Raw genomic sequence first — 20,172 nt, forward strand, 5'->3', positions numbered from 1 at the left:
GGCGCCCCCGAGACCTCTTCCGCTGATGCCGCCGCCGAGTGCCAAGGGGGGGGGGGTCGCGGCGAGCAGCTGCCAGGCGGAGGGCGTCGCGAGCGCTCCCCGGGCTCGCGCCACCCCGGACGGGGCCGAGAGGAGAGGGAGACGGCCAGCCTGCTCGCCGCTGCCGGTACGGGCCGGGGCTCCTTTGCGGTAGCTCCGGGGGGAGCAGGGTGGTCTTCAGGTTGCAGTCCTGCGGGGGAAGGCGGAGGTTTCCTCTACAGCTGTGTTGCAGCGGGAGGCCTCCGCCTTTATCTCGGGGAGCCCCCTCGGATTCCCTCGGGCCTCGTCCCGGATGCCCCGCATTGCATTGCTCTGCTCTGCTCTGCTCTGCATTGCATGCCTTTCCAGCGCAGCGATGCAGGCCGGGGAAGACGGGGCTCCGCGGTGCAAAGGAGGAAGGGGCGACCTCCCCCTCCTCCGTCCGTCCCCCGCGGGTGGGCGCCGCTGCGGGTCTGCCGCGGAGTTCTTCGGCTGGCAGCTGAGCCCCTTCGCTTGGTTAGTCCTCCGTGCTCCCCTTCCGCGGCTCCCCTCCCCAAGTGGCACGTGCATAAAACAATAACCCTCATAATACTGTAGTTAGTTAGTGGACCTGGCCCAGTTGAATCAGATTCACGTTGAAAACGAAGTTCCTCGTGAACTCTAAAAGCTCATGCAGTTTTGAAATTTAAACTCCCAGATTATAAAACGGGTAGAAAAAAAAACTGCCGCTTGCATCTGTTATCCTAATTATTTTCTTTTAGAAATAATTCAGATGGTACTTCAGGATATGGACAAACACGAGAGGCTCGGTGGGTGGGCTTGCATGCCCACAGATACAGGTTGCACTTCCATCAGGAATTATATTTTGCTTGTGGGTTACTGTCGGTGAAACTAATTTGGTTTTATTTTGTTTTAGTTGGTTAATATTTGGTATGTCATGGTGTAAATTTGAGGATTACACTCACTTTCCTGGTTGGGCTCGGTCAGTTTTCACCAACTTCAGTGTATTCACATCAGGGCCCTTTGAGCTGGGATAAGAAACTGGGAGTGGCGGGTTCAGTCCGTTCCTTCAGCATCAGAAAGAGAACTTCTGCTACCTTTCATAATTATTTCTTTCAAACTATGCTAAGTCTCTCATGGGCTGGATGGTCTTAATACATCCTGCTAAAACTTGTCAATACTTCAGATTTCAGAGGACAATCAGGAGAGAAAGCAGAACAATGGGAAAAGGCTGTGGGTCAGAATTAGATGAGAGTCAAGAAGGCCGGGCAATCCAGTCTCAATGTATGTCTGAGCCACCAGGATGGGGAGCATCCAGAAAGAGCAAAAAGGACCCATTCATTAGGATGGAGGAATGCTGGGAAGCCCAGTGGCAGCAGTTCCTCCAGATGTTGCAGTCCGCCCACACAGGAGGGAACTTGGAGGCTTCTCCCTGGGAAGACCCCAAGGCCTTCCTGGCCTCCTTTGAGCAGGTGGCCCAAGCCTGCCGGTGGCCCAGAGGAGAGTGGGCGGCCCGTCTCCTGCCCGCTCTGAGCGGAGGAGTGGAAGAGGCCTTCCAGACCCTGGAAACCAGAGACCAAGAAGATTACGGGAAGGTCAAGGCCGCCATCTTGCGAGGGGAAGCCCTGAGAACGGAGGCGCAGCGGCAGCACTTTCGGCAGTTCTGCTGCCAGGAGGTGGGAGATCCCCGACGGATCCACAGCCAACTCCAGGAGCTTTGTTGCCAGTGGTTGAGGCCGGAGAAACGCACCAAGGAGCAGATCCTGGAGCTGCTGATCCTGGAGCAGTTCCTGGCCAGCCTCCTGTCTGACCTCCAGAGCTGGATCCAAGCCCGAAGGCCAGACACATGTTCCCAGGTGGTGGTTCTACTGGAGGATTTCCTGAAGACCCAGCAAGACCCACTCATAATATAAATCTGGCTTTCAGCACTGGTCTCAGCTGAACCTATCTGTTGTGATGTCCAAGACCTTCCTCAAAAGGATGAAGACAGCATTGTAACATTGTGCTGTAAGCTCTGCCTGGTTGGGGCGTAGAGGTGACATTGTGACACACCTAGAGAAGAGGCTGAGCTTGGGTCAGAACTGATCTTGCACAGCCTCAGGAGGATCCGGGAGCTGCTGAGATTGTGTATAGTGTCAAAACCTGGGTCTTTCCTCTGAATGGGTGTGTCCTCCCTGTGTCAGGGGCCACCAAACAAGTACAGTGAAGTCTCACCTGTAGATGAAGAATCATTGGAGGCTGTGAAGAGAGAAGATGTTGAAGTGGAGATCAGCCTGCCAGGTAAGAATTCTCTGGCTGTTCTTGCATTTCTAGTGTGTTCAAAAGCTAACACCAAGCCTGCTCTCCTTGAACCCCTCTCATCCTTGGGGGTAAAAGATATCCCCCACACACACACACGTAAGCTGCATTCACTACCAAGCCTATGAGATGCCCCCCTAATTCATGTGAACTGTTTAAGGTGCCCTTGTAAGAAAACATTCACAGCAACCTGAATTAGCCCTGAGTGGAAACGGGGAAGTCTCACATAGGGACCAGTGGTCCAGTAAACCATTGTTTATATTTACTGACCATATCTCAAAGATGGTATTGCTAGCATGCTGGCTTAGTAGGAAAGGATAAATAATAAGAAGGTCACCCAGATGGATGGCGCTAGGGCTTAGCCACAACACACGGAAGAGAAAAGTTTGGAAAATACAACTTGTTACACAAGAGAGAAAAGCTGCTCCAGCTGCTTCTAAAAGGTGCTGAATATTTGCGGCACCCTTGCACCGCGTCAGATGCGTAAGGCCCCTGATTACCCACATAGCAGTAGTATGATTTGGATTCAACCTTTCTACGTTTTCTCCTCATTTGAATAGCGTTTTCTGAGATCCCTGGAATGCGCTTGGCAAGAGCTGAGTTCGGCAGGGGTCGGCCAGTGAAACTGTTTCACGTTACACAGAATTAACCTGTGGAATTCCCCGCCACAAGATGTGATGATGGCCACTAACCTGGACAGCTGTAAATTCATGGAGGGCAGGCCATTTTCTTATTTGTACGTCTCCACCTCCTGCTTGTCGGTCAAGGCATCTGGTTGAAATAGAACCGTGGACTAAGATGGGCCTTAGTCTGATCCAGCAGGACTACTCTCACAAGCTTGGGAATTGAAAAACAGTTCTACCCAACTCCTTAACTTCTCTGTGGGTACACAGGATGACTGACCTCATCTCTAGCGTGACAGAGGAACAGCCGCCAACAAGGCTGTGCAGGAAATAGCATGAGAAAAATCACTGGGTACTTTTCAATGGACACTTGAAAAGCTCTAAAGGAAAGTAGAGAGCAGAGAATAGGAGGGGGGGATTTAAGATAGACATTTTCTTGGTTCTGAATCAGAGGTTGCCTTTGTAAATATATTTTTTTCTTATTCACTGCTCTAAAAAGGAGAGATCTCTCTTGCTGGTTTACATTAGCCACTTAAGTTGTGGAGGCAAGAACAGGTTCGCCTTATAAGGTCTCTTTTCTATCACCTGCAGGTAATATGACCAAGTCCTCAACTCATATCAACTCTTTGCTTCCTCTTGAAGAAGAAAGACTTCCAGCTGGGTTACTTGACGTATGTGATGTTCTGCTGAAACTATTTCCTGCGAGCCAAATTGTGGCTATGTAGCATCAGCAGAAAGACATTCATTCATTCATTCATTCATTCATTCATTCATTCATTCATTCATTCATTCATTCATTCATATATACTGTAGCTGCCCATTTCACACAGGTGATTCTGGGTGGTTTACAAGGATTAAAAACACAGAAAACAACAACGTAAAACACCATCATCACCACCACCCCGGCACCCAAGGATTAACAATAACTCGACAGAAAAAAACACGTGCTTGACTGCTCACCTCCTTGCACCCCTTAGATCAATGTTTCTCAGCCTTGGCAGCTTGAAGGTGTGTGGACTTCAACTCCCAGGATTCCCCAGCCAGCATGGCTGGCTGGGGAATCCTGGGAGTTGAAGTCCACATACCTTCAAGTTGCCAGGGTTGAGCAACACTGCCTTAGATTAAGCAAACTATCTAGGTTAGCTTTAACCAGAATTACAACTTTTTACATTGTGAGTTAAGGGTTGGTTTATAGTTGATCTCTGGAGAGCTGCTGAAATCTCTTTTTGAGATGCAGAGCCCAGGATTGTGAAACTGGGGAAAGATTCAAGAGCGCTTGTTCCCAGGAATACATCAAAGTGCAACCAAAGATTGTAATTCAGCTTTGCCGGAAACAATCTGTACGGTGATACTCCGTGCGGTGTAACTCATCTTTGCGGGAAACTAATAGAGGATATTCCTCCCACCTCCAATAGTGTTGATAGAAAGAATGTTGCCCCATTAGAATTAACATTGATCCGTAAAGGGACGGTTGTAAGCTGAACGATTCTAAGTTTTGCAATGAGTGTGAAGGTTTACTTTAATCCTGTTTTTTCTGCAGCGGAATCAGATGGGAAGGGGGTGACTGTCTCCTCCTTTTTACAGGGACTCAAGGAAACAGATGTGCGTTTGCAAGCAGCTAAGTGGGGGCTGATGCAGCCTGTTCAGCAGACAGCCTGGCAGCTCCTGCAGGAGGAGCATGGACAGATAGGTTATTTAGGTAAGAGAGGCTCTGTCCTAGATCAGAGGGCCTGGGGGACATCTGCATGCACTTATCACAGAAGATGCCAGAGATGAATGAGATCTCATGAAATAGGTTGAGAGCCAGTTTGGCGTAGTGGCGAAGGCACCAGGCTGGAAACCTGGAAACCGTGAGCTCTGGTCCTGCCTTGGGCATGAAGCCAGCTGGGTGACCTTGGGCCAGTCCCCCTCTCTCAGCCCTAGGAAGGAGGAGAAGGCCAGGGCAAACCACTTCCAAAAATTGTTGCCAAGAAAGCTACAGGGACTTGTCCAAGCAGACAAGACTGTGATGGACTGGAATGGTGGGAGGGGAGTAAAGAATGTGCTCTCATCTGTTCCACCTCACCTCCGTACTTCTCAGGCATGCTACCAGGCGAACGTAGCAACACTGGTGGCGGCGGTGGCGGCGGTGGCTGGGCTCCCGGTCCAATTTGCTGTATTAGTTGTCCCATAGCCACTTGCAGGTTATTAATCTGTGCATCCACTTGCTGCTGGTGTTGTAGTAGCGCAGCGCCCAAGAGCTGAGGGGTCAAATTAGCTCCCTGTGGATCTGTAGCCATGATGTAACTCCTTCTACTGGAAGGTAATTTTGTTTCTGGGAAGATTGTTGTCGGGCCTAGCCCAAGGAACTCCAGGAGACCATGCGGAATCAATCCAGCAAGGTTTATTAGCTACAACCCCTTAACAAGAATCTTCCCAGAATGAAACCAGTTCCCAGGCTCAGCCAGTTCACACTGATGGAATTTCTTAGGGAGGTGCCAGTCTCCTCCGCTTATCTCTTCCTCGCTCCTCTGGAGATGAGAGCACATTCTTTACTCCCCTCCCACCATTCCAGTCCATCACAAAGACTGACTGGAAGGCACACACAAAAATGGAGATGAAGAAGCAAATAGATCCGATCTTCAAAAAAAATTGATTGAATGGAGGGAGGGAGAAGTATCAGAAACGAAAGGATGCTAGGATCATGGTGTACATAAGGAAACAGCCTAAGGTTAAACCATCTTTCTCTGTCTCTGCAGATAACCGAAGGGAAAATCTGGTCAAGGTGGAGAGTTTTCAGGGTGGAGAAGGAGATCCAGAGGAGAGAGGCAGGACAGACTCTTTGAGAAGCCCTGGAAATCTGCCATTAAAACCTGAAATGCTGGAAGATGGTTGTGAGTTGAAAAAGCAGCAGTGAAAGCCACCACGGGACGGTGAGAATACATCCAACGTGCTTGAAAAGGTTCTTGCTGCTGCTGTTACAGAAAAGACCGCTGTGTCCAACAAGGATAAAACACCTTTGTTCTCCAAATACGGTAGAAGGTACCGTTATAGAGTAGAAGCTGATAAGATGCATTCCACTGAGGATTACGAAGAATGTAGAAGCTGCCAGTCTCCTTTCAGTCTTAATAAACAGGAGGAAAAAATAACTGAGAAAAAGGAGGAACTACCTGATAGTAAAATGGGAGATAATCTTAACAGAGATCAGAGGAGTAATCGGGAAGATGATAATTCTCCTGAGTCTGTGAAAACCTTTAGTAACACAAACTCTCTAAAGAGATTTCAGATAGGTAAAACTGAAGAAAGATGGCATGAATGTTCTCAGTGTGGGAAATGCTTCAATAAGGCAAAATACTGGAAGCAACATCAGAAAATTCACACCGGGGAGAAACCGTACAAATGTTCTCAATGTGGAAAGTGTTTCAATCAGTCAGGAAATCTGAAGACTCACCAAAGAATTCATACTGGGGAGAGACCCTACAAATGTTCTCACTGTGGGAAATGCTTCAGGGAGACAGGAATTCTCAAGAGACATGAAAGAACTCATACTGGGGACAAACCGTATAAATGTTCTCAGTGTGGGAAATGCTTCAGTCACACAAATGTTCTGAAGATCCATCAGAGAATTCATACTGGGGAGACCCCGTACAAATGTTCTCAGTGTGGAAAAGGTTTCAGTCAGATGGGAAATCTGAAGAAACATCAGAGAATTCATACTGGAGAGAAAATGTATAAATGTTCGCAGTGTGGGAAATGCTTCAGTCTGGCAGGAATTCTGAAGCGACATCAGAGAATTCATACCGAAGAGAGACCATACAAATGTTCTCAGTGTGGGAAAGGATTTAATAGGACAGGGATTTTGAAGAAACATCAACGACTTCACACTGGAGAGAAACCTTACAAATGTTCTCATTGTGAGAAAGACTTCAACCAGATGGGAAATTTGAAGAAACATCAGAGAAGTCATACTGGAGAGAGATTGCACCAATGTTCTTAATGTGGAAAAGTCTTCCTGTAGTTTGACAGAAATTCTGAGACATCAAGGCATTCATGTTTTGGGGAGACCTTACAGAATTTTTTTATACAGGGAAAATGTGGTCATGGTGATGTTTTGAAGAACCATCAGTGAACCTGTAGGCATTGAGACATTCTACAGATATCTTCACTGTAGTAAATACTGTAGGGAGGAGGTAGGTTTGGAGTGACATTATAGATATCATTGAAACCTGGTGGGATGAACCCTTATAGAGTAATCAAAGGTTTCACATTGTTGAAAAGGAACAGAAGCAAAGATAAGGGAGAAGGAATTGCTCTGTGTTAGAAGTAATTGAAGGAACTAATAAAATCTTTACGAGGTTTGGTGCCTACTATCACATCCCCGACTAAGGACAGGATGATATTCCCTGCAAAAACAGAACGTAGCTGTTTCAAAGAGACCTGAAATAGAATCTCAAGAGTTGAAAAATGATACATGGTTTTATTTATTTATTTATAATTAATATTTAGTCCCCCACTTAAAAAAACAAGTTCTGTTATACACTTAATAAGGGCTGCAATGATGTGTTGTTATTTCTTTCTTAATTTATATTTATAATAAATGTAGAGTCCATATAGGAGGAAGAAGTGGAACCCGGGGACTCTGAAAGGTGATACACACTTGTAAGGGCTAGAGTAATATTTTATCTTTACCATTTCTCTGACTTGCCATATACCCAGTTATGTTACTAGTCAGATATCTAAACCTGAAGGAAAGTGACTAGTAACTGAGTCTTCTGTCTGTTGAATGATCTTAGTTTTATAGATAAATATTTTATTGTTATGATCAAAAGAGCAGCATCTTTATTCCTGAAAACGCACAGGGTTTAGCTGAGCTAAAGGTAGGGAGGGATACACAGATGTAGGTAGCTGATACAATATAGGTAACTCCAAGAAAACCTGAGGCCTAACTACCTTGAAATTAAAATCTTCCTTGACCATCCCTCAATTCTTGCTGACTTCATGGACATGCCCATGTCATTTTTGTAGCAACAAAGAAAAGTAAATCAACACTGCCTTCTGGGATGGCTTCTGACTTCACAGTCTTGCTTACCGCTTTGGGATCTCCTGGTGGTGTCCTGTCCAGGTCCTAACCGGATCTGTTCCATTTATCACTGGGGTCAAGCAAAGTTGGTCAGATGCTGACCCCTGGTGAAAGTACAGGGCAGAAAATGGCCAAGGACGTCTTCTAACCCCACCTTGGCTAACCCAATAATTGATTGAGATAGGCAGAGTGATCAGTAGAGGTAACTAAACAATTCTAGATCCTTCTTTAATGAAAAGAAGGGTTGCAGTTCTTAAATATTGTTCTATTGCCACGTGTCCCCAGCAGCCAAAGATTATCTTTGTCCCTGGAACTCTGGGACAGAGGTCTAAACATTTGGAAATGGGAGTGGGATCTAGACAAACCCTCCTGGCCTCAAGGAGATGCTCCAAAAATGACCTGACTTGATGGATGTTCTCTAGATGATCAAGAAGGGGAGGTCACCTACATTGACCTCCACTATCATGGGCTGTGCGAATGACCTTGGGAGACAGGAGGAAGAGCCGCAGCCCGGACAACAGTCAGATAAGGGGCAGCTTAGCCCACAGAACGAATAGGGGCGTGGTAAGCATCTCAGAAGGGACCCTCCCTGATTCCCTGGAAAGTAAAGCCAAGGGGGGAGAGGTGGGCTTTCAGATTTGGAAGATTCTGTTACTGTAACCTTACAAGCTTATAACCATAGCGCTCATGGTGCTGGTTCCCTACCTGAAAGGTCTGACATCCACCTTCCAGGTCCTACCCTTTCTACAGAATAAAATAACTATGGTTTATCATCCTTCATGGATGGTCTCAGCCCTTTCCTTGGTCCTGATCTCTGACAAGAGGACAACTGTCAGCCTATCCTTACACCAAAACATTCCTAAGGGGGGGAGATACTGGTATACTCTCCTTATACGCCCGGTCCCCAAAATGTCTCTCATGGAGGGCATCCCTCCTGGTGGTCATGGCATCAGTGAAACCAGTTTGGAAAATAGAAGCGGTTCATTGTAGAGCTAGACGCTGAAGCCCTACAAATGGATCTCCTCCTTGTCAGCCCAGAACGAATCCTGCCATCATTTTGCCCAGACAAAACGGATGCTTGAGCAAGAATGGTACACGTGAGATGCGTTTCAGTCCATCTAAAGAGGACCAGCGCGAGAGGGTGGTGCAGGAGCAGCACCCAGGTTCCAGTCTCCCCTCAGCCACAACACCTGGAGGACTCTGGGCCGGTCCCTCCTTCTCCACCCAAATGCCCAGCTCTTCAATATAAGCCTGCACAGGGTTTACTGGAACTCTGTTTTAGAGCAGTGTTTCTCAACCTCAGCAACTTTAAGCTGGGTGGACTTCAACTCCCAGAATTCCCCAGCCAGCATGGCTGGCTGGGGAATTCTGGGAGTTGAAGTCCACCCAGCTTAAAGTTGTCAAGGCTAAGAAACCTGGGGTTAGCCACTCTCCCCTGTCTTTCTGTTATTGTAGTTCTGTTGTTTTTTAATTGTAGTTTTTCACTGTTTCTTAATCGGTTTTAATGGTTGAAGGCCATTAAATGATTAATTCATTTTGTTAGTGATTGTTAATTGTGTTTTAATTGCATGCGCCGCCCAGACTCGCGTGCAAGGGAGATGGGTGGCCCTCTAAGTTCAAGCAATCAATTTAAAAAAGGGGGAAACAGGCCTGCATTAAGTCTTCATGACGGCCCGCAGCCAGAAGCGTAAGAGGACACCGAAAGGGGATCTCCCTCCCGTTGCTCCTCAGCACCTTTGGGGATCCACCCCGCCTTTTACTCCGGACCGCGGCGGAGGTGCCACCGCGGCGGCGCCCGGCAGGGGGCGCTCCGGAGACCTGCTTCTGCGGCAGCTCGGAGGCAGCGCGAGGCGGGGATCGGTGGGAAGCGCTGCAGCCGCCGGGAGGGAGTCCCGCCGCGCTTAACGGGGTAAGGGGGGACGGGCGGTCTCCTGGCTGCTTGCGGTGCGAGCTCATCCGGGCCCGGTGCGGCTGGAGCAGGGCGGCCTCCGGCTTGCAATCCTGCGCGGGGAAGGTGGAGGCTTCCTCCAGAGTCGCGTTGCATCTCTCGCCTCCGTCCCGGGTCTCCCGCGCGCCCTTCCTCCGGCCCGGTTCCACCCCTAGGCTGCGTGCATTGCCATTGCATTGCATTGCGTGCGTTGCATCGCAGTGTTTTGCTTTGCAGGCGTGGCGTGGCGTGGCGTGGCGTGGCGCACTTCGCTCGCACTTCCAGCCAGCGGTGCAGGCCGGATTCTCGGTGGGCCGGGGAGGCTCCTGGACGCGGAGGAGGAAGGAGAGACCTCCATCCTCCTCCTTCGAGGTCCCGTCACTTCCCGAGGACGGGGGTGGGTGAGGGGTCCTCACTGCCCGACCCGCCGCTGAATTCTTGCCAGAGGAGAGGACCGCGAGCGCGGTGATTCTTCCGTGGAAGCTCGTGGAAGGTCATCATCATCAGCCCCAGAAGATTCCATTAGCCGTTAAAATAATTGTGTTTAACGGACTTGCTGGGCAGCGTCAAAGCGAGCAGCGCAATGAATGGAGGAGGGTCTGATTCAAGAGGGTTGTGTCTCCCCAGTGTGCTTGGTGCTCTCTGAGCTTGGTTTACTTGCAGACGTTTTATTACCAGACTAGGGAACATCATCCATGCTAGTGAGGGTGGGATTTGCTCCCTGTTTCTATACAGCCGGTTGCTCTGCCGGTGTTGGGGTGTGTGTGTGGTTTTCTCCTTGGTAGTTCCTTGAACTCCACAGTTCAACCCTGAGCTTTGTGTATTCTCGTCTATTGGTATTTTTAAAGCAGTGTTTCTCAACCTTAACAACTCTAAGATGCGTGGACTTCAATTCCCAGAATTCCCCAGCCAGCCATGCTGGCTGGGGAATTCTGGGAGTTGAAGTCCACACATTTTAGAGTTGCTAAGGTTGAGAAACACTGCTTTAAAGTATAGGAGGTTCTGACCATCATGATAAACCTCTATAACCAAGGAGAGTAAGGCCAGATTAATCCTTGGATGGGAGATCTCCAGAGTAGCTGGAGAAGTCAGAAAACATCCCAAAAGGAGGCAGTGCCCAATGACTTCCACATTGTTGCCCAAAAAACCCATAGATTTGGAGACTTCCCCCCCTTCAAAACTTGAAATAAGAAAAAATTTGATTGTGAGAGCAATTAAGGACAGTAGTGGAACAACCTGCTTCTTGGAGTCATGGGAGCTCTGTCCCTGGAGGTTTTCAAGAAAAGACCCATTTGTCTGAGATGCTCTGAGGATCCCTGCCCTAGGCAGGGGGTTGGACTAGGTGACCTCTAAGTTCCCTTCTACGATTGTTCGATTGTTATTGACTTGCAGATAGGACTGCCCAAAAAGGAGTTGGCCTCGTTGTAAAGTCGGAGCTTGGCAACCTCCGTCAGGGGCGCCTCAAATCTTACAAGATCTTGGCTCTGTCATCCAAGGGTGCCAGATTCTCATAAAATTTCATGCAAGAACGCTGAACTCTTGTGAGTTTGGGGAAGCTTGTCAACTCTCAACTCTGCTCTTTATTTAAGCCTGATCTTGTGATTGGATAGCATTTGGGATGTCAAGGGTATTCTGGCACCGATTATGTTTCCTGTTCTTCTTGAAAGAAGTATCGTCATCTAAGAAATGTTTGTTGCTCAGTGACTGTAATAAAGATGATCTTTCTTATCTAATAAGTCACTGCAATCAGGAGATGAATCTGGGGGTGGGAAGAAGAGTCTACCCATTTTATTTAGAATGTAGAAGAAGGATTGTTGGATAGCCAAGGTCTTTTTTCCAGCTGTGTGCCTTCTCTTAAATGTTTGTAAGATACTCTACTGCAACTGATCTAACCCTGGAAATGCCCTCTCTAGAGAACTCCAGAGCAAAGAATCAGGAGAAACAGCGATGAAAGAGCAACATTTTGCAGGACTGGAAACAGAAGAAGGATCAGAAGGAGCAGGAAAACCAACCAGTCTGGTTCAGCCTCTGCATATGACAGAGCTGCCACCATGTGGGGTGTCACAGAAAGTCAAAGTGGAGCCTTTGGTTGGGATGGAAGAGCACTGGGAAGCACAGTGGCAGGAGTTTCTGAAAACAATGCAGTCCACTCATAATGGAGCAGGACAAGCACTGATGCTGGAGGCTTCTCCCTGGGAAGACCCCAAGGCCTTCCTGGCTTCCTTCGAGCAGGTGGCCCAAGCCTGCCGGTGGCCCAGAGGAGAGTGGGCGGCCCGTCTCCTGCCCGCTCTGAGCGGAGGAGTGGAAGAGGCCTTCCGAACCCTGGAAGCCAGAGACCAAGAAGATTACGGGAAGGTCAAGGCTGCCATCTTGCGAGGGGAAGCCCTGAGAACAGAGGCGCAGCGGCAGCACTTTCGGCAGTTCTGCTGCCAGGAGGTGGGAGATCCCCGACGGATCCACAGCCAACTCCAGGAGCTTTGTTGCCAGTGGTTGAGGCCGGAGAAACGCACCAAGGAGCAGATCCTGGAGCTGCTGATCCTGGAGCAGTTCCTGGCCAGCCTCCCGTCTGACCTCCAGAACTGGATCCGGGCAGGAGGGCCGGACACGTGTTCCCAGGCGGTGGCCCTGGTGGAGGACTTCCTGAGAAGCCAACAGGACCTCAAGCCAGGCAGGTGGCAGGTGATGTGTACCAGTTATTAATCTATATGAACATTTGTTCCTTTTGCCTGAAGATGAGATAGCCCTTAATTTTGCTAACTGCCCATAAATTACAGCTTAAAGCTGTTCCATTAAGGAAAATATTTGGGCGAACCAATTGGAAATGTAAGGCTTTCAGTGGGAAGGAAATTCACAAGTGTGGTGGAATACAGTGATAGCGAAAATATTACACCTTTTGAAGCAGCTACCCTTGGTTGAGGATGATTGTCATGACAGAGTCAGACTCTGAATCGTGGCTCATGACAGTCACGCCCCAACTGTGCTTTTTCTAGTTATGTAGCCTGATTTGTATTAGGACAACTTGTCATGGGGCTACTGAGATCTCTCATTCCATGGTGAAATCAGTTCATTGCAGAGAGCAGGTTGAAGAGATCCAGAAATGTCTCCTCCCGTAGGAACTACTGTCATGGTCACCTCCTTGTGTTCTGAACTGAATCATTCTTACTCTTTCAGAGGCCGTTAAAGGAGGAGCACGTGGATTTCTTGGAGCCAGATGAAGAGGCTACGGGAAGGAGCTTTAAAGACGGCCAACGAAAAGGTGGTGTCGAGTTCACAGTGGCTGGCTAAGAGGTCACTGAGGGTTGGATAAGTCTGTCGTTTGTGGCTGACCTCTTGAAAAGCAGTCAGACTTCCTAAACCTGCAGCTGTTTTCTCAGAAGTGGAAATTTTTATTGCTACACCAATTGCATTCCAACAGAACAGCACGTTTGGCTTCTCCGTGCGTGCTGACAGATGGAAACTGTTGTTTGCAAGGTCTAGCATTTGACATCTCACTTGGATCAGAATCTGATCAGGTTATCTGTTTTGATTTTTCCCTGACTTAATTCTCCTTGGATAAAGCTTGTGAGAGGTGAGCTGATAGACTTCCTCAAAATAACTCTGCTAATTATGTGTGTACAGAAGGCTGCCTTGCGTCCGTTGCAAGAAAGGATCAAATTAAATAGTAAGAGAGAATTGCTAGTTATGTTCGCTTATGGTGGGGAACAAGACGAGGCCACAGAGAATTTAAGTTATAAGGAACTGAATTTTCGGAAGAGGCATGTTTTTCCCATTAAATCACTGGTCTCCTTTGGAAAAATTCCCATTTTCCCCAGCTGTATATGAGAGGTCTTTGTCCTCTTTTGTGTCTGTTCACTCTGGACTGAAAGACAGGCCAGCTCTCCTTCTAAATTCTGTTTTCCATCATTTGCAGGCATTGAAATCCAGTCTCCAAATGAAGCTAATTTATCCCTTTCTTCAGAAGACCAAGGGATGCTGCTAAATGGTGAGAGACAGGTAATTAGCATCTGAATAAATCCATTTGTATTGTTCCAGTTTGGGAGTATAGGAAGCTGCTGTGAAATATCTACCTGTGGCTCATTAAAGCAGCTGCATCTTTCTGCTGTATCAGCCTGGGAAAGGATGCGACCGCTGTCATGAGTCGCAGACAAGTGCTGTGTTTGCCCTCCTTGGGCTTTCTATTCTCTGAACTATTTCCAAAGCTTTGCTCAGCTGACTCATGAATTCACTCATCCGTGAGGGCTTGGAGTCTTAGTTATTAGATTTCCAAGATTCTGCATCCTGACCCCCTATTTTTTCCCCTGGCATGAAGCCCAGTTAATGAAGCTCCATGTGAATCTTGCTTCCTTGGTTGTGCATGCCAGGTAAAGGATTATCTCTTTGTATTGCAGAGTTGCACAGAGCACCCTAAAACGGTTGCATCTTTGCAAATCGTCACACGGCACCTCACCCAGCCAAGCCGGGAGACCTTCGCCTGGCAAGTCCTCCAGGAGGACGGTGGGAATGCAGGTGGTCTGGGTAAGCATTTCCTTCTCAATGCCAGAAAATCTGCTAAGCTTCGACTGGTCCGATTAGCCGCCTGTAGAAAAGAAAAGAAATGTATTGCTACAGATTAGGACAGCGTTTCTCAACCTCAGCCACTTTAAGGTGGGTGGACTTCAACTCCCAGAGTTCCCCCAGCCAGCATGCTGGCTGGGGGAATTCTGGGAGTTGAAGTCCACCCACCTTAAAGTGGCTGAGGTTGAGAAATATTGGATTAGAACTTAGAGCCTGTTCAGAAGTGCTTCAGACCTGTCTGTTTCCCCAAGCACGGGAGTCGGGAGGTTCATCAATCCTGTGAGGTGTTACTGGTTGAGGGATTACGGATTTTTTTCCTCTCAGTTGCCATTCTTTTCTGCTTCCCTGTTTATATTTTTTGTGCTGACACTGATGTTTTCAAACGTGTTTGCCATCCAGCTTTGCCTTGGTGAGATATCTTGAATACAAGAATAAATAAGGCCCCTTTTCCAAAAGTTCGTTCTCCCAAGAAACGAGACCATCGTTTCACAGAAACGTTGAGGCAAAAAGGCAGTCGTGGGACGGTGAAAAAGAGAGGGGTTGGAGTCCCCAAAAGCAAATTTGGTCTTTCGAATCTTCAGATGCACCCCCTGAAGTTTCACTTTTTCTTTCTTGCACAATCTTAGCACCCAAATATTTTATTGGTTGATTGATCAGTTTTTGTAGACCACCTGACCCCCCTCGCGACTCTGGGTGCCTCGCAACAATTGAAACAGAGAGGTACAATTATGACAAATAAAATAAAAATAAGTACACCTGCAATTCCTCCTCTTGACTTCAGGATCTCCCTCCCAGCACGCCTTCAGGCACCCATGCGCCCATTCCTTCCCCTGGCTTCCTTCCCAACCTTTTCGAACCTGACCCGTTTTCCTCTGCAGTTCTTCCCTCCTTGGCCCTGCTTTGCCTCCTGGTCCATCTCTCCCCACAGCCTTCTCCAGCCCCTTCGTTTCCAAAACAGGGCTGGCACTGTCTCTTCGCTGTCTCTTTTCTTTCCTTGCAGGAGCAAATCCTTCAGAGAGAAGCAGTGACTCCTCTGCATCTTTGGGGTGTTTCTGGCTTCCCTTGAGACTCGGTGGGGGTTGGAGGAGGGAAGTGGTGAAAATAGCCCGGCGTGGTCACGCCCCAAGCCCCACCCCCTTTGCAGCGCACGTGCAAGCCCCTTTTGCTTAAAGCAGGAGCACACCACTGGCCCACACCCACTTTACACTTGTGTTTGAAAGAGGCAGGGCTGGCAGTATGGTCCTGCTGTCGTTTTGATGAATGCCTGGGATCCGGGAGGTACCTTCACTTTGAAGCACTCCTGGATGTCCCCTTTTTAAAAATTAAATAGAGAAATCAGAGGTATTGGGAAAGTGCTTTTGGGATGCAGAGGTAAATACGCATTTGAAAAGTACAAGTAGTCCTCACTTAATGACGGTTCGTTTAGCAAGTTACGATGGCACTACAAGCTACTTACGACCTGTCCTCACACATATGACCATCCAACACTCCCATGGTGTGAAGGAATGGTTGGATGAAGGCCACGTTCGAGGAGATAAGCATTCCCTTAGCCTTCAACAGGAGCGTGGGAAGTTTAAGAAGATGAGACTGGCACCACCCTAAGGAATTCATGGTGTTGTGGCTTGCTGGCTTGGGAAGTTAGATTCAGTCTGGAGAGATTCTGTCTTGAGGTGGAAGCTAATAAATGCAACAGAACTGTATCTTTGCTGTCTCGGAGAGTTCTTTGGGCTGAACCTGACACATGGTCATGTGAGTGCAATCTTGGCAACCAGCTCACATTAGACGGTTGCAGCGTCCCAAGGCCACATGATCGCCATTTGCAACCTTCCCAGCCAGCTTCCAGTAAACAAATTCAGGGGGACCTGCATGATTCACTTAACGACCACATGATTCACTTAATAGCTGCCACAAAAATGTAACATCAGATGCAGTCACGTAATGTTTCACTTAATGACCACCCCATTTAATGACAAATTTTCCAGTCCCTATTGTGATCATTAAGCGAGGACTACCTGTATATCATTTGCGTTATTCTGACTCAATGCTATGGTGTTTCTTTGGAATTCTGGATTATACAAGAGTCATCCCCGCTTTGTTCATGCTGTTTATGAAACCACAATCATGTCCGTTTTCAAACTTCACTTTTTCTTTGATTGCCTCTACTGATGCAGTAATAGAACCCATTATTTCAATTTAAAACTATCACCATCTCTACCAATTTGTATTTGATAGTATTACTTCGTATTTCCCCCCAAATAGGATATTTTTATTACACAACTTCCTTTGATACTTGCCTTCAACTTCCAACAGCTTTTAATTGCTCAGAGGAATTTGTCTGCAAAAGGCAGCCTTGAATTCTCTCATTGAAAAAGAGAATCTTTCTAGCCTTTATTGGTCATTAAAATGTGTATTAATTAATTCATACACTACATGCTAGATCCTATGATTAATGGTATGTAATGAAGAACGTGTGGCCTCTGAACAAAGGTGGATTGCTGGACCATAGGCAAAAATGGATTACAAGTAGTCCTTATTTAGCAACTGCCTCATTTAGCATCCCTTCACACTTACGACAGTGATGAAAACGTAACTTTGCAACCAGTCCTCACATTTATGATCTTTGCAGGTCTGTAAAGCAAAGGAAAGTTGAAGTAAGATCATCAGCACAGTTGACGTTCCACTGAGCAACCTCTTCGCTTAACGACTGAGTTGCCGGTCCCAATTGTGGCCGCTAAATGAGGACTACCTGATGTATTTGCTTACTTGTTTAATTTGGTTTATATGCTACTCCACTTCCAAAGGTCCTAAGTGACTTCTAACAGACCAATGCAAATAGGTTTAAAAAGAATAGTAGACTGACTCCAGTATCAGCCAGTCAGTGTGCCTCCACTCAGAGTAGTATGGTCTTCACTTGTCCCCAGATGCTCTTCCAAAGAGCTATGCATATATGGTTGTTTGGAAGTTTGATGAGGAGGGGCTGGTCCAGATATCCTAGGGTAAGCTACATTTAACGAACTAATTTGTGAGAAAAAGTCTGAGTAGGAGGCCATAGGAATCTTGAAAAGAGTCAGCAGATCAGCAGGAAATTTATTTTCTTTCTCAATGTAGGTGATGGGAAGAGAAGTCTGGTGAAGATGGAGAATATTCAGGATGGAGAAAAGAAGCCGGCAGAGACACAGGGGGTGGTTCCTCTGTTGAGTTTGGGGAATGTGGCACCAACCGTGGGAATGCTGTTGGGAAGAAGCCAATCCCAAATCCGGCAGTCCAAGGAGAGAGAGAATGACTGTGCTCGTCATGCTGGGTGTTGTATGGCTACCATCATCCAAAGTGCTACAAAGCCCACGTGGGATAAAATGCCATCGTTCTCCTGTTATGGTAGAAAGCATCGGTACAGATTAGAACTTGGAATGGAACATTCCGGCGAGGAATACGAAATATGCCCCGTATCAGAGGAAAATCTGCCCTATAATTCATGTTTTAGTAAGCCAGGAAAAACTGTAACCGCAAATAGAAGCTATGAATTCTCCGAACATGGGAAAGGGAGCAGTTTGAACATGTTTCCGACTGGCTGTGCAGAATGGAAGCCTGATAGCAGTCCTGGAAGTGGGAAGAATTTTAGTTACATGCAGCCACTAAAAAGACCTCAAGACCCTAGAACTGAAGAGAGACTCAATAAATGTTCTCAGTGTGGGAAGTGCTTTACTCAGAAGGGAGATTTGAAGAATCATCAACGAATTCATACGGGTGAGCAACCGTATGAATGCTCTTACTGCGGGAAATGCTTCAATCAGAAGGGAAATTTAAAGACACACCAGAGAATCCATACTGGAGAGAAACCCTACAAATGTTTGCAGTGTGGGAAGTGCTTCATCCAAGCGGTCCTTTTGAAGAACCATCAAAGGACTCATACTGGAGAGAGACCATACAAATGTTCTCAGTGTGGGAAGGGTTTCAACCTGGGAGGAGACTTAAAAAAGCATCAGAGAATTCATACGGGAGAGAGACCGTATAAGTGTTCTCTGTGTGGGAAAGACTTCAGTCAGATGGGAAATTTGAAGAAGCACCAGACCATTCATACAGGGGAGAGATGATAAAAATGTTCACAGTGCATAAAATGCATGCATGAGGTAAAGAATACGAGAATAATTTTAAGGCAAAGAATCCTTGCTCCCAGAGAATGTTTAAAATTTTATAAATAATACCAAGAACTTGAAGACTGGCTCATTTAAACAGTTTCTTTCTTTAAATTGGTTGTACTCAAAAATGACTTTAACCCAAGCTTCACTTAGATGGTCTTAACCCTAAAGCAGTGTTTGTCAATCTCTGTGACTTTAAGATGTCTGAACTTCAACTCGCAGAATTCCCCAGCCAGCATGCGTGGAATGCTGAGAGTTGAAGTCCAGACATCTTCAAGCAGCCAAGGTTGAGAAACTACCCTAAAGTTTGGCTAAAGCTGTAGGTAACTGAGAGTGTCACATTTTCTTTATCTTGACATACCAAAAGAAATCCCCTGTCTCGAAAAAACTCTCGAGTTAATCTTGTTTATTTGTCAGCCCTGATGTTATACTTGGTTATGAAATGTCCGCATTCCTTGTGTCAGTTTTAATCCCATGTTTTCTTGTTTTGTGGGTTTCATTTCAAGATGAAGGTTAAGCACTTCTTGTATCACAGGATTAGGTGTGTGATGCCCCAGCATTAATGCATCTATAGAACCCTCTCTATTTTCCATGTTCTTCATCCAAATATAAACTAGATGGCTGTGTGTCACTTTAGAATTCCCCCCAAAAAGGACTGCAGAAGTAATTTGGAAAAGACATTTCAGAGCATGCGGAAGGGCAAACATAATCCCTGTCTGCAGCTTTTTAAAGCAGCTGCATCTTTTCCTTGGCTTGCCCAGTGTTGCTTTGCCGCTGCTGCAAGATCCCACAAAAAGATGCAGCTGCTTTAAAGAGTTGTAGTTAGAGATTGAATTTGAACTGCACTTTTCAAAGCCTGTTTTTGACATTCAAAGCATTACACAGCTCCACCAATTGGGTGCTATATGTTTAAGATAGTTTAAGAAAAAGCACCATGCTATAAAGCACAGCAGCAACTTTTACTGTTTCCTTTTTTTCAAGAATCTCTCTGGACCTGTATGCCTCCATAGATATTATGATAGATAGAAGTTTGGCAGTATTCTCGCATGCCCATTAAAAAGGGAAGCTAGAACACATAGGAGTCTTCCTAGGGTATAAAACTGATAGTAGTTTCTGTAGAGTCAACTGCTAGGTGGAATCATAGAGGCAAGGTGACAGGATTCCCTTACAAATGGGACTTTAATTAGAAAAAGAATGTAAAATAAAGATTTCTTTGCAACAAAACAAGATTGTTTTTCTTATTTCTAGAAACTGCTTACTATTCTTATCCTATTTTCTGTATTCTATATCCTCTGCGTCAACTGTACTATGTTCTTCAGTTAAATTCTTGTATCTTTTTCCTACTCCTTTAACTTTAATATAAGCTTGTTTGGGGATTTCTTAGTTCATGGAAGCCCTCTTCAACCCACACTGCCCCACAGAGACTTGTGTGCCCTCTGATCAACTGAGCGCTGGGTAGATGTCAGAATCCTAGTACACCCCCACCTCCACCCCCAGGGCAGGAATCCTCCAACCATCCCAGACAGGTGGCTGTCCAACATTTTCTTAGAAACTTCC

The 20,172-nt window shown here is 46.7% G+C and overlaps 2 protein-coding genes across 2 annotated transcripts; both read left to right on the top strand.

Moving 5' to 3' along the window:
* Positions 1-179: 179 nt before the first annotated feature.
* LOC112541892 (uncharacterized) lies at positions 180-8,262 on the top strand. Its single transcript, XM_088129761.1, is given in 3 exon segments — positions 180-1,913; positions 2,199-2,298; positions 5,678-8,262. Coding segments are annotated over 3 exon segments (2,097 nt in total). The 5' UTR covers positions 180-1,154; the 3' UTR covers positions 6,916-8,262.
* A 1,575-nt stretch (positions 8,263-9,837) lies between these two features.
* On the top strand, positions 9,838-19,821 carry LOC112541891 (uncharacterized). Its single transcript, XM_088129529.1, has 6 exons — positions 9,838-9,907; positions 11,839-12,604; positions 13,097-13,181; positions 13,836-13,918; positions 14,314-14,440; positions 17,588-19,821. The coding sequence occupies exons 2-6, from the start codon at positions 11,873-11,875 to the stop codon at positions 18,568-18,570; spliced, it is 2,010 nt and encodes a 669-aa protein (XP_087985655.1). The 5' UTR covers positions 9,838-9,907; positions 11,839-11,872; the 3' UTR covers positions 18,571-19,821.
* Positions 19,822-20,172: the final 351 nt, after the last annotated feature.

Source organism: Python bivittatus, unplaced genomic scaffold (genome assembly GCF_059951505.1).
Source record: "Python bivittatus isolate LINGU-HERP-01145 unplaced genomic scaffold, Pbiv_v1 ctg000810_np1212, whole genome shotgun sequence".
NCBI lineage: Eukaryota > Metazoa > Chordata > Lepidosauria > Squamata > Pythonidae > Python > Python bivittatus.

Coding starts and splice junctions, on each gene's coding strand:
- LOC112541891 (XM_088129529.1), top strand. CDS start 11,873: ATGAAAGAGCAACATTTTGCAGGACTGGAAACAGAAGAAGGATCAGAA. Junction 13,919..14,313: donor TGCTAAATGGTGAGAGACAG/GTAATTAGCATC, acceptor TTTGTATTGCAG/AGTTGCACAGAGCACCCTAA. Junction 14,441..17,587: donor TGGGAATGCAGGTGGTCTGG/GTAAGCATTTCC, acceptor TTCTCAATGTAG/GTGATGGGAAGAGAAGTCTG.